The sequence below is a fragment of the Bactrocera dorsalis genome, chromosome 1, assembly GCF_023373825.1.
Source record: "Bactrocera dorsalis isolate Fly_Bdor chromosome 1, ASM2337382v1, whole genome shotgun sequence".
In the NCBI taxonomy this organism is placed as follows: domain Eukaryota; kingdom Metazoa; phylum Arthropoda; class Insecta; order Diptera; family Tephritidae; genus Bactrocera; species Bactrocera dorsalis.
In genome coordinates, this window is record NC_064303.1 from 99,998,363 (window position 1) to 100,012,396 (window position 14,034).

At 35.8% G+C, this 14,034-nt stretch overlaps 1 protein-coding gene across 1 annotated transcript in view; it reads left to right on the forward strand.

Annotated features, from left to right (window-relative positions):
* The window catches only part of LOC105227823 (uncharacterized), a 41,515-nt gene extending 27,556 nt beyond the window's left edge, over positions 1–13,959 (forward strand). Inside the window, exon 9 of the mRNA XM_049447966.1 lies at positions 12,056–13,959. Coding sequence (XP_049303923.1) covers positions 12,056–13,787 — 1,732 coding nt within the window. The 3' untranslated portion in view covers positions 13,788–13,959. The remainder of the gene's footprint in view (positions 1–12,055) is intronic.
* Positions 13,960–14,034: the final 75 nt, after the last annotated feature.

Below are 14,034 nucleotides of genomic sequence, written 5' to 3' on the forward strand. Positions count from 1 at the left end.
CTCCAAAGGTGTGTCTAGCTAAGTCTAGCAAAAGCCGAGTATTAGAAGAGAGTGTGACAGGATGGTTCCACCACGCCTTCCTCCATACAGTTTTGGCAAAGAGCCTCTATCAAAACTGAAACTGGCGTTGATAGAGAGTTCCTGACTATTTACTCCTCCCCCTGCTCGGTAATCTGATAAATCTGGGTGCCCGAATAAAGAGCACTATTTTAGGTGAATATTTCCAAGCATATTTTTTGAACCGTAAACAGTAAAAAATAAATTAAGTAACCATTTAATATAATGCAGCTTTATTGCAAATCACGCATGAAACTGAGGTAGCCCGTAACATGTGCGGCAAAGCGATTAAAATATCAAAGAAATGTTTCATATTACCGTTATATTGATAGGCATGTCCATCAGGCGGTCAACAATTTCAATTGACCCACATTAAACACAAAACTTTAACCGCATATTAATTGCCTTGCCGGCTGACCGGCCACTTTCAAATGCCACATGGGCTGTCACTCACTGCCGCAATGAAAGTAATACCCTACCATAACAGTAAACTCAAACGCGGGTGGAGGCGATCGCCCAGAGCCGGTGTAAGGAGGACTATAGCCGGGGTAAAGATTACGTTCACAGCATGCCTATGGTCGTTTGACCGCAAAATCACGCATATAATAAAATTAACACAAAACAATAGAAATCGTTCACGCGCGATGTGAACACAGTGCATGTGGAGGCATAGCTTTGGTAATGTCAAAAATTATAAATGTTTGACCCAGAAACATGAATAAATGAAGGCGAATGAGAGCACTCAAATAAAAGCCGACTTTTAAGTGCGTCCAGGGTTTGTAGGTGGTGGAAAGGGCGCTTGGACGGCAATCAAGGGTATTGGCATGCATTTATGTGTGCATGTGTGTGTTTGGGGGTTTGAAGGAATTACGTTGCGTGTGAATAAGAAATGTGGTTATTGGGTCTATATACTTATTTATATACTCGTATAGTATAAATGCAGTGAAAAGCCTTCATGCGTTACATTGTGGGTTGTGGTAGTCTTCGTTGAAAAGTTGGTCGGAATTGAGAAATTGAATGTTTAATGAAAACGAAATGGAATCAACTGGATAGTGGGAATATTTTGTATTGACGTCACGTTGAAATTTATTTTGCCTTTGATGGAGCTACACCCTTTTCTTGTTCTTTTATGGTGTGTGGATTGAATTTATTTGTGCGCTATAATTTCTTAAGGCACCTCCTGGTGGTTCTTAGGCTGGTACGTAGGTAGAACGCTGTCTAACGATGCACCTGGACCTTTAGCAGACCCATTGTGATAATGACGGAGCTAGAAATCGACTATTTTTGTCTCCTCTCTGAGTCACCCTGTGCTGAAATGCTTTATCTGTACAACCTCCAAGACGTCGCCAGTTGCAATCCCACGATAGTTGTAATTATTCTCCTATAAAAAGCCTTGCATTCGTACAGAAGACGTTTAATAGTCTTCTCTACTTCTACCTCCCGCTGATAGCTTCTACAAAAGTTATTATATGGCGTTCGTAGTCTCCTGACATGTCTGCCAATTAGACAGTGACCTGCTAGCACTCCTAATAGAGTTGTTATATTCTTCCAACTAAATTTTAATAGTCGGCATGTTCGGCCCATATTATTTTCATGACACGTTTGCCTGTTAGTTGAGCAAGTCAAGGACTGACTCCACCGACTTCATAAGTTTTGTGCCTTTATAAGCTTTTCACGACAGAAATATATTAATTTTACCATGAAGATTTCTCAATACTCAGAAGGAAACGACGGAGACCCATGTCCGTCGGTCCGTCCGTCGATCTGTCTTTTTAACCGTCGGTCTGTGTATATGCGCACTAGGCCCTCAGTCAGGTCAGGTCGTAGGGTTGTCCCAAAAAATCTATGGATCTAACTTGGACAGATATTTTTGCTTTATGTTACCCAAAAACTCCTTGAAATGCATCACCTCATAGATCGACAAACTGATTTGAGTTCACTACCAATTTTTTAAGGCTGACAATATCACTTCGGCAGGTTCTTCAAAGGACTATTTATCTCAGTTTAGCAAAAACCGAGCAATAGAGGAGAAAGTGACACGATGATTCCACCTCGACTTTCTTCATACAGTTTTGGCAAGGGACTTTCGTCAAAATAGAGCGTCCAGTCAAAACACCTACAATTTCGGCAAGATTGACTTTGCTAAGTGGAAATAAAGTTCGGAAGACCGCTAACGGTTCTTTTCTCATCAGTTTTGGCAAAGAGCGTCCGTCAAAATAGACAGCATCCAGTAGGAACAACAACAATGGAAGCGAGATTGATTTTACTAAATAGTTCAGAAGATCTTTAAAGGTTAAATTTAGGCCAGTAGGATCGCAAAAGTTCTGGTTCATGAACAGCACTCGCTGAGCTCACTGGATTTGCATAAGCCCATCGCCAAAAAGTAAGAGTACATCGGAAAGCTGACCCGCTTCCACTCAACTGGAATTCCGTCAGTTAATGAGATATCGATCTGAAACTTTGCACAAGATCTTAACTCTCCAAGAAACTGCTCATTTGCCGAAGCTGCCAATATCAGTTCTTGTATGGACAGCTTTTTTATTTGACGAGATCTCTTCACAAAATTTGGCAATTTCTTTAAGGCAACAGTACAAACTCCGAAGAAATTGTTTAGATCGAACCACTATAGCATATAGCTGACATACAAACTGACCAATCAGAATTAAGTCAAGTTCTTGTATGGAAACTTGTATATTTGTGAAGGGTTTGTTGTATCCTCTGGAGTCACGTTACTTTGACATGGTTTAAGTTTAAAAATTATATCATGCCTGGCGCCGTCTCATGGTAAAGAAGATATTTCTTATGTAGCTCCAAATATATGTACAAGGTCAGTACTAAGAAATTTGGTACTTGACTTTGAAGGCGGCAAATAATCAGAACTCGTTTCTTTTTTTGGAAACCTATGCTCTTTCCTCCGTTGCATCAACAATTAGATATCCTTTCACTTAAACCCATAAAAGTAAGAGTCGCTTTTTAATGACCCAAAACTGTGTTTCAAATAATCGTTTTACTCAACTAAGTGCGTTAAAAGAAAATTAAAACACCCTGGAAAACACTAACTTATATACTTAAAGAATACTGAGGGGAAGAAAAAAACCCTAAAAAGCGTTCGCACTTGAGTCATACAAGGAAAAGTCAGTTTAAACGGAAATTCGAAAGTAGTAAATAAGCAAAAGGGGTAGGGGAAACTCAACGTCGACAACAGCAAGATGATGGCTTTTATGAACATAACCCGCTTGGTTCGCATGGTGCACTTCCAACAACACTTATATATAAGTACATATGTATAATGCAAATGTTGTGAAATTTCACGAAAGTGAAATATACAGAAAACATTGCTAGCCTTTCTTTGTATTTCCCCATCTCCTTGCCAGGTGTTGTGAAGAAGGTGTTTCTTGTTGCCACAAGTTTTCGTGTTGACCACTTGAACTCTACCTTTTAAAGTGATTTTCATTTTAGCGTTAAAAACTTGAATGGCAGCAGGCAAAGGTAAATGTGGACGTGTCAGGTGATGTTTGCCGTGAGGGTAAGCGTGTGCTTTTATGGTGTTGGCGCAGAGCAAGAGTATCGCCTCTGTGGTGTGCGAACCCCACAGGTCAGTTATACAGTGTCGCAATGTGATTGCAATTTAGCAAAAGGTTACGTTAGCAATTGAAATTAAATTAAATCGAAGTGGGTTATATATCATCCAGGGTCGGAAAGAAGGATTCTTCTTTTTCTTTATCGGCGTAGGCACCGCTTACGTGGTTATAGCCGAGTTAACAACAGTCGTTCTTATTTTCGCTGTTTGGCGCCAATTGGAGATTCCAAGTGTCGCCAGGACCTTCTCCGCCTGGTCTTTCAAACGAAGTGGAAGTCTTCCTGTGCTTCCTTCGGCGGGTACTGTGACGAATATTCTCATAGCTAAAGTGTTTTCATCCATTCGAACCACATGACCTAGCCAGCCTAGCCGCTATCTCTTAATTCGCTGAACTATGTCAATGCCGACGTATGTATATCTCGTACAGCTCATCGTTCCATCGAATGCGATATTCGCCATTGCCAATGCGAAAAGGACCATAAATCTTCCCCAGAACCTTTCTCTCGAAAACTCGTGACGTCAACTCCTCAGATGTTGTCTCCGTCCATGCTTCTGCACCACATAGCAGGAAAATAAGGGACTTTGGTCTTTCTTCGTCGAGAGATGACTTTACTTCTCAACTGCCTACTCAGTCCGAAGTAGCACCCATTGCTAAGTGTTATTCTGCGTCAGATCTCGAAGCTGACATAGTTGTTGGGGTTAATACTGATTCCAAGATAGACGAAAGAAACTATTACTCGCACCAAATTGATTTTTAGGACAATATTCTAGAGGTGTTATAGAATACATTAAGACAAAAATAACTTTTTTGAGGTCATGAAACCATATAAACCCTTAAACCTGGTTTCAATACTAGTTTTGGACTAATGACAAAGAAGATTTTAGTGGCAGTCTACTTTCGGAAAGCAATTGACAGCTTCTGAGTGCATAACAGGCAATAAAAGTTTCTCATAGAATCCATGAGCATTTCAAGAGAGCTTTTTAGGAGCTTCCACAGTTTTTTAAAGAGCTTTTTAGGAGCTTCCACAGTTTTTTAAAAGAGCTTTTTAGGAGCTTTCACTTGATCAATGACATCAAGATAGTCAAAAATTTAGCTCTCGATAATTTATCGTCACACCAAGATCTTCAATATTTTTCTCACTTTGACCCTTGGCTCTCAACGTAATATTACATTGAATTATCTACCAAAGCTCCTCGGAACTTTTCATGTAATTGTTTCATAAGAAAAACCACAAAATCAAAAGAAATCGTTAAATTCCAAAACTCATACCTCAAATATACATTCACAACCCACCGTTGCTCAACTTTCGCTAGCATTGAACACTGTGCAAAATTGCCAAAACAAACGAAGCATAAGCCACCACAAAGCCACCTGCTGTGTGTGTTATACGATCCTTCTGGCTAAGCTTTGCTCACCGCAGTACTCGCACTCGCACAGAGCATGAGAATGCAGAATGAGCATGGCATGGAATGGCCGCCACAACAGCGAGAAAAATGTCCAAAGCGCTGGACATAAAGGCACTTAGGCGACACTTAGCAGTCTGCAAAGTTGGCTCGCGGCGAGTGGACGCTCAACTCGTATATTTGTCTGTGCAAAAAAGAGGTTTCATTGTTTAAATAATAACACAGCTGGAATGTAAAACGCGAAAAACCGATTAAACCAATAATATATAAACATTGAAGTGGCAACAACAAGCATATATACAACAAACATCAACGATATTTGTATGCACATAAACGTGGGCAGGCTTGTGGCACTTCGTGTGGCACGTAGCGTACAATGACCGCTGCAACTGACACAACGCATCAACAGTTACGCGTATGTCCTTTGAGTCTGTTCGGCAGGTGCCTGTCCCTGCAATGATAGCGCGCTGAAAATTCAACACAAACGAGGCATAACTGTAAAATAATTCGTATAGAAGAACTCAAGCGAAAAGCGTTAGAAAATGCCAAAAATTTGCCACGACTGCGATTGTGTGGCACGCACGAGCGCCTATTGTCTGCAGCAGCACTTTCGCACGGCCAAGGATTATCTGTGGGAAAAAGCTGCGCATACGCAACCGGCGTTTGACGTACTGCAACGCTTTGTGCGTACCTATTGTTGCATTTGTTGTCGTTATCGGCGTAAAAAATCGATTGGCATAGCGCGCAACGATACAGCGGCAGCCGTGGTGGAGGGTGGCGCGGTGAAAGCGGAAACGGACAACATGTGCGAGCCGTTGGATGGCATTGTGACAATAAAACAGAATAACAATGTGACTTTCGATGGCTGGAAACAGCCGCTCGAGGCGCCACAAATGCCGGCATACACGGAGCAAACGGATATTGAACAACTGATTTGCAGCGGTGCGGAGCAGCCGAACAATAGCACGCCGGTGTTATCGGTGCCGGGCATTACAAATGAGGACTGCATGTAAGTTGTGTGGGCATTGAGCGTGTGGGCGGGCAGTCAGTAGACGCTGCTGGGTGGAAATATTGAGAGAAATTGTTGGGTTTACACTTGTGGAAGAAGCTTTTGCAGGAGTCATGTGTTCAGACTGTTAAAAAATTGAAAAAAAAGAATTTTTTGTGAGAATTATGTGAGAATCAGACGGTTAAAAATTGAAGAAGAGAACTTTTTGTGTGGGTCATGTGTTTAGACTATATTATTTAAAAAAGTTAATTGAATTATTCTAGTTCGACGAATTTACTTATTTATAACCTCCCTCGAAAATTTCTGTTTATAAAATTTATGAAAGTCAGTATGAGTAAACACGTAAACATTGCCAAAAGTGGCAGGCATTACTCTTACGTTGCTTAATCACTCTTTCCATTTTTAATCACGGCAGCGCTTTGCCGAGACTAAGTCAAATATAGCACTAGTAAATAGAACTATGTATGTGTGAAGTCAGTGCGTACAATGTATACAGAAAATTATATTTTTCACGATTGTTTGCTCGACTGTTGTAATTACGAAGCATATTAAACAATAAAGCATGCGGTCAGTCATAAACAGTAATAGCATGAGCGCGCATAAATGTATACTACAAGTTTATATAAGTATACATTTAGGCGCTACCCTGTAGTGAGACATTAAAATAGTCAGGAAAGTACAAGTTTATAACTAGAACGTGCTGAGTGAGAGCAGGGGTCCGAAAGGCACCTGATTTTTACTAACTTTTTTAACAGTCTGTGCAGAAATCGAAGGCTTAAACATTTTCAAAGTAAAAATTTTCCTGTTCATATGTATTATTATACTAAGCAATCATTGGTTCGTTTAGAACTGGTATAAAAGTGATATATGTATTTATGGGCAAAGCCTATATATACCAGTTGAAAAGACTTTTCATGAGACGACGCTCGAAACTCCAACTTTGACCACGATGACACTCTTCAAAAACAGAATTTGTATTCGAAATAAATTATTTTAGTAAATTATGATGAAAAATTATTAAAAAAAAAGTAAAAACGTAAAAGTAAAAGTATCTAACGAAATTTTTCAGCAAAAGTGTTTTCCAGCTTTTCAACACTTTCCCAATTTTTTTAGAAAAGTAGTTAGTAATTTACTTAAAAAAAGGACTAAGTAAGCATTTTCTGTAAAAAATGATTTGCTGATTTTAATCATTGCGAAAAAAGTATTTCCCCCTCTTGGACCTCACAAAATTCCCTATAGTTCTGCTTTGCTTTGAATACTTTGCATTCAAAACATCAGTGACACACACTTTTTCAATGCTGACTTCACTTATTTAACGCCTTAATGCGGTGAAATAATGATAAATGAGAATTACATATTTATACACGTAGTTATATACATACATATATACATATGTAAGTATGTCAAACTTAACCCAAAAACGCAAACAGTAACAAAAACAAAGTACTTTTTGACCTCATTCGAAAACATGAATGACTTCAGCTGGCTTCCGAAAACACGATTCACAACGAGCACGCATATTTGTTGGTAAATACAAGACGAGAGGACAAAAAAAATGTATGTATAATTATAACTTGAGCACTTGTGATTAGTACTTTTTTTGGATTTTAGTACTAAAGATAAATAAAAAATAGTACTAAAAAATTAAAAGAGTACTAAAAATTTTAATTATTAATAAGATTTACATAGTAGAAAAAAATTTAAATAGTACTAAAAAATGAAATATAATATTACAAAAACATTAAATAGTTCTAAAAAAGTACTAAAAAGTTTAAAATAGTATTAAACATTGTAAATTAATTCTAAAAAAAGTTAAAATAATAATACTAAAAAAATAGTACTAAAAAATTAATAAAAATCGAATTTCATTATTAATAGTAGCTTCAAAAAAGTAAAATAGTGCTAAAATTGTTCAAAATATTACTAAAAAAATTAAAATTGTACTAAAAAATTTAAAATAATTTTGAAATTTAGTACTACAAATTTAAAAAAATTTAGAAATTTTTTATTCAAAAATTCAAATATGTAGTATTAAAAATTTTAAAATAGTATTAAAAAATTAAAATATTACTGGAAAATTTTAACAAATAACCAAAAAAAATTTAAATAATAATACTAAAAAATTTAAATAGTACTAAGAAATTTAAAAATATTTCGAATTTCGATATTAAAAAATTATTTTAAATAGTGCTAAAAAATTTTACAATATTGCTAAAAAACTTAAAATAGTACTAAAAAATTTAAAATAATTTCAAAATTTGTTAAAAATAAATTTAATTTCGAATTCGTTATTAAAAAAAAATTAAAATTATTTACTAAAAACAATTGAAATAGTACTAAAAATTTAAAATAGCACTAAGTTTTTTTAATAATTGCGAATTTCGTTATTAAAAAAAATTTAAAATAGTAATAAAAAAATTAAAATACTACTATTTTTTTAAATAGTACTAAAAAATTTTAAATTATAGCAAAAAAAATTTAAAATATTACTAAAATAATACTAAAAAATTAAATAATATTCCAAGCTCTGTTATTAAAAAAAATTAAAATAGTGCTAAAAAAATATTTAAATAATTTCGAATTTCGTTATAAACAAATTTTAAATAGTTTCTATTAAAAACAATTAAAATAGTACTTAAAAATGTTAAATAATTTCAAATTTCATTATTAAAAAGATAAATAAAATAGCAATGTAGAACTTAAAATAATAAATATTAATTTTTTTGAATAGCACCAAAAAAAGTAAAATAGTAGTAAAGAAATTTGAAATATTACTTAAAAAATTCAAAAGAGTATTAAAAAATTTAAAATGATTTAAACTTTAAAACTTCGATATTAAAAAAATAAATAAATAGTACTGATATAATTTTAAAATACATAGTACTAAAAATTTTAAATTGTAGTAAAAAAATGTTAAATAGTATTAAAAAAATTAAAATACTACTTACAGATAAAAAATAGTACTAAAAAAATTAAAAAAGCACAAGTTATTTGCAAATTTCCAACAATCACTCAACTAAACAATCTGATCAAATTTGAGCCGGACTGACAAAAAAAACTACATTTGCAAAAATAACAAACTATGCCACATTTGAATGCAAAAAAGTTTAGTGTTTATGCAAATGAAAGTCTCAAGTTATAATTAATTGCCTTCGAAAGGAAAAGAGTTGACGGCACACAATGTTTGAGCGCCTAGAAATATGCAATAAAACAAATGACGCACTTCGCGCTAAGAAAGTCGTGTAACGACAAATACAAGTGGCACAATGATGATGCGTCAAATAATAACGGACTGTGCTGCGTGCGTGGTTTCGCAGTTAAGTGTTATGTCATTAAAGTGAGTGATTCAATTTCAAATTTAACAAGTGAATTGCGAATACTGTATGGTGGAGGAGTAGCGGCTAATTTGACTTCTACCGAACAGAGCTCCTCTTACTTCTAGAGTTTTTGCCTTTGTTTTAATATAAATTAGGAATGTGTTAGTTCCAACCAATATACATACATACATATGTCTATAAAAGTATATGGGCGCACTTTCTCTGTTTTATGGGAGAGACCACGTATTCGGACTTAATACGCTTAAAACCCTACAGCGGGCGTACCACAATGATTGAATTTAACATTTAGTCGTTTACGCATTTTAAATAAGAACAGCTAACAGAAAACCAAAAAAAATATTTTTTTTTACAATACAATAAATTACCGATAATCCTTTGAACGCTCTCGAAACAAAAAATAGTGCTTGGGGAGGGATGTGGGGGGCACTTGCAACTATTACGCTCCAATAACTGTCTCAGCAAGCAATTTAACGCTAACGACTTTTATTAAACAGTTGTCAACAACTCAAATAAAACCACACACACACGCACACAAGTGTACATACCAATTGCGACAATTCATTAGAGTGGCAAATTGCTGATGGCACCGGTAGCATAAAAATATGGAGGGTTAAAAGGGCGGGGGCAAATTGAAATTGAGAAATTATATTTTTACTTTTGACCTGCGTTTATTTCTGAACTGAAAAATGCTTGTTTGCATATTTATTAATTTTTCAAATGCAGCAAGTTCAGTGAACTCAACGCCAATGGGTGGAGACTACGGTTATTTGCACAGATATACATACATACATATACATTCATGTTAATGTTAATAAAAATAAAATGAAAAATAAAATTAAAAAGTGGTCAGATGGGAACGCTCACGTTCAAAAATATACCACAAATGCGCATGAATGCTTTGCAGTGCCCAGATGTGCGTGCCACAATAGACTGGCATTAATAATATACTATACATACATACATATGTACAATATATGTATAAGTTTATATAGATTATGCATTTATAACAAAAATAAGATCTGTTTAAAATATACATATGTATGTGTGATATGTGAGTACAAAACCTCTACATTTTCATGTACTGTTTTCGAAATAAGTTCTAAAAACTGCACAAGGTGGTGATTTCAGCCTTCGTTATATCGGCGAAATAGCAGTTTTTGATCAAACAATAAAGAATTGGGAACTATATTTGCAATTTCGAAATTTCGATTTGATTGAAATATATAAATGAGTACGAAAATTCAACATTTTTATTCAAAATATTTTTGAATTTAGTTAGAAAGTGATTTCAGCTTACGTTCTATCGGTTTTGGATAATATTTGAAATTTCGAAATTATGTAATGTTTTCGAAATGAGTTCGAAAAATCTTACAAGATGATTTTAGGTTGTGTTATATAGGCCAAATATGTATACATTGATAAAAAAAAGCTGACAAAAAATTTTGAATTTTCGAAATTTCAATTTGGTTAAAAAATATATAAAGTGTGAAAAATTCCACATTTTTATGTAATATGTTTTCGAAATAAGTTCGAAAAATTTTACTAAGTATTTTCAGCTTGCCTCATATCCAACAAATAACGGGTTTTGCTAAAAAAAACAGTTAACAACAATATTTGAAATTTCGAATTGGTTAAAATATATACATAAATGAGTATGAGAAATTCCACATTTTTATGTAACATATTTTCGAAATGAGTAAGAAAGTGATCTCAACTTTAATATTTTTTGATAATAGTTAAAACTTTGAATTTTCGAATTGAGTATGTGATATTTTCGATTTGAATATGTAATGTTTTCGAAATGAGGTCGAAAAATCTTATAAGGTGATTTCAGTGTTCGGTAAATCGGCCAAATAATGGTTTTTGATAAAAAAAAAACATTTGACTACAATATTCGAAATTTCGAACTTGGATTTGGTCAAAAAATTGAATACATATTGAAAAATTCCACATTTTTACTGAAAAATATTTTCGAAATTGGTTAGAAAGTGATTTCAGCTTACGTTATATCGTGTTTTGATAATATTTGAAACTTCGAAATTTCGATTTGAGTATGTGAAGTTTTCGAAATGGGGTCGAAAAATCTTTCAAGGTGATTTCAGTCTTCGGTATAACAACCGAATAACGGTTTTTAATAAAAAAAACGATTGACTTCAATATTTGAAATTTCGAAGTTTTGATTTGGTCAAAATGTATGTAAAATATTTTCGAAATGAGTTAGAAATTGATTTCAGCTTTCGTGATATCTGACTAATAACGGTTTTTGATAAAACAAAAAAAAAGTTGCTTACAATATTTGTAATTTCGAAATTTCGAAACAACTACGAAATTACATTTACCGATGTTTGGCAATAACATATTGTTAAATTATATTTTTCGTAAATTTTTTTTCGAACAATATCAACAATTTTGATATAAAAAAAATTTTTGGCAGCTGTAAATTAAAACCCAACACTTACCTCTCTGACGACGTTCCGTTGTGATTTGCTTTCCTGGCAACAACAGTCATTGAATACGGTTTTTTGAGAACAATATTAAATTTTAGAAATTATTTTTGAATAAACTGAATATATAGAGTCAGAGTTACGATCAATACGGATTCGAACCCGGTTTTCTTTAAGACGCTGCAAATAGAATACATTAATAACAGTTATACCTTCTTTACAGCAACAGACCTGGGCCATTGGATGGAGAGGCAGCTGTGATTGCGGCGACTGCAATTGCGGACATGCAAAAACAGCAAAATAACGGTTCGAAACAAGCCACACCAGTTTCGAATAAATCAGTAGCCTATTCACTGAAGTCAACTGCTTCGGCGCAATCAGCTGATATACCTAGCAACACAAACGGTACATACGAAGGGCAACGAAACGAAGACAACGAAACACAAAATCCCAACACGGATAAGGAGGATACAACTGATAACGGTTCAACCATACAAATGGGTGCTTTGCAAGACGCCTGCAGTGATAATGAATCGAGCAGTCCAACGCCAGTGAAGTGGCGAAGCGAACACGATGTTTTGCAGTTGGAGGATGTGCAGGATTTAAGTAATGCCAGTGCGGCGACCGCAAGCAATACACCGTTAAAAAAGAATGGCAGCTTGGCGAGTTTACACAGCAAAAGCGAGAGCATTAAAACACAGCTCGGCGATACGCCAACAGTGCTGTCGCGTACACAATCCGTTAAGTCACTGTTAATCGAGGAAGACATCGAAGATAACAGTAGTTTTGTGGTGATGGATGAGCTGCACAGCGAACGACAAGGCAGCGGCCTACGCGAGCAGACGCGTGAGGCGAGTGCCAGCAGTAAAGAAGAAGATGCAGATGAGACGGACAATGTGTATAACAAAAATGTGCAAGCGCCATCACAGCCGCAAACACCGGTACGCTCGCGGCCACAGTCGCGTTCGCGTTCACCCACCATCGCTGAGATTAAAATGCTATCGCGGCGCAATTCGATGATCAAGTCTATGGAATCACTGTACGAACGCCCACCATCGAAGCAGGAGCACATATACGACCAAACCAGCACCGAGTCAGGCTCTGCGACAAGCTCACAGCTCAATACAAGCATACCAATTAAACCGCAACACACACCGCTGAAGCAAAAGGCGAAAACTTCACATTTTCTGAAAAATCACCGGCGGATTTCACCTGTAAAGCAAGCAATTAAAATGCCACAAGCCGAACTCTATCCACCCACATTGCAACGTTTCGACAAGCCGCGAGACGCTTTGCTTAAAACCTTCGATCAACTGGACTCCAGTAATTGGGAGATCATTATGCTGGGCCTTAAATCAATGGTGCGCCTAATGCGCTATCATCCGGAGCAATTGGAAAATCAAATGCATATGGTATGCATACAACTGACGCGTTCGGTGCGTAATTTGCGCTCGCAAGTATCACGTGCCGCATGTCAGGCCACCACCGAACTATTCACACTCAAATCGAAGTGTCTGGAACAGGAGTGTGACGATTTGGTTTGCGCACTGCTACATCGTACGGCTGATACAAATCGTTTTCTGCGCGCCGATGCCACACGTGCCCTAGAATCGATGTGTGATAATTTAACGCCACCAAAGATTTTAAATATACTCACCACCAAGGGAGCGCTGCATCAGAATGCGTTGGTGCGCACAACGACTGCGAAGCTGTTGCATCGGCTGGTTGAGCGGCTGGGCAGCGATAAGGTGTACACTATGCCACGGGAAAATCGTGACAAATTCTTTGTGACGGGCGCCAATTTACTACTTGAGGGTAGTCTGGAGACGCGCAGCTATGCTAAATCAATATTTCGACTGCTCTCCGATCATCCCAGCTACAATCGTTTACTTATTGAAGTGATACCGGCGCGTACATATCGCAATGTGGAAAAAACGCTGAAAAGTATACGTTGAAAACTTGTTTCCGACTACAAATAATAATAAAATTAGTTACTTAGTAAATGCAACGAGATTTGTACATAAAAGTATATTTAATGTGATTCACACGAATGTTTTTAAATACGAATTGCTCTGTCACATTAGGGTAGTTATATTTTAATAAAATTATAATTACACATTTATTACAAATATTTTTTTTTGTATTCGTATACACTGAGGAGGGTATACTAAGTTTTTCACGATGTTTGTAACGCTCAGAAGG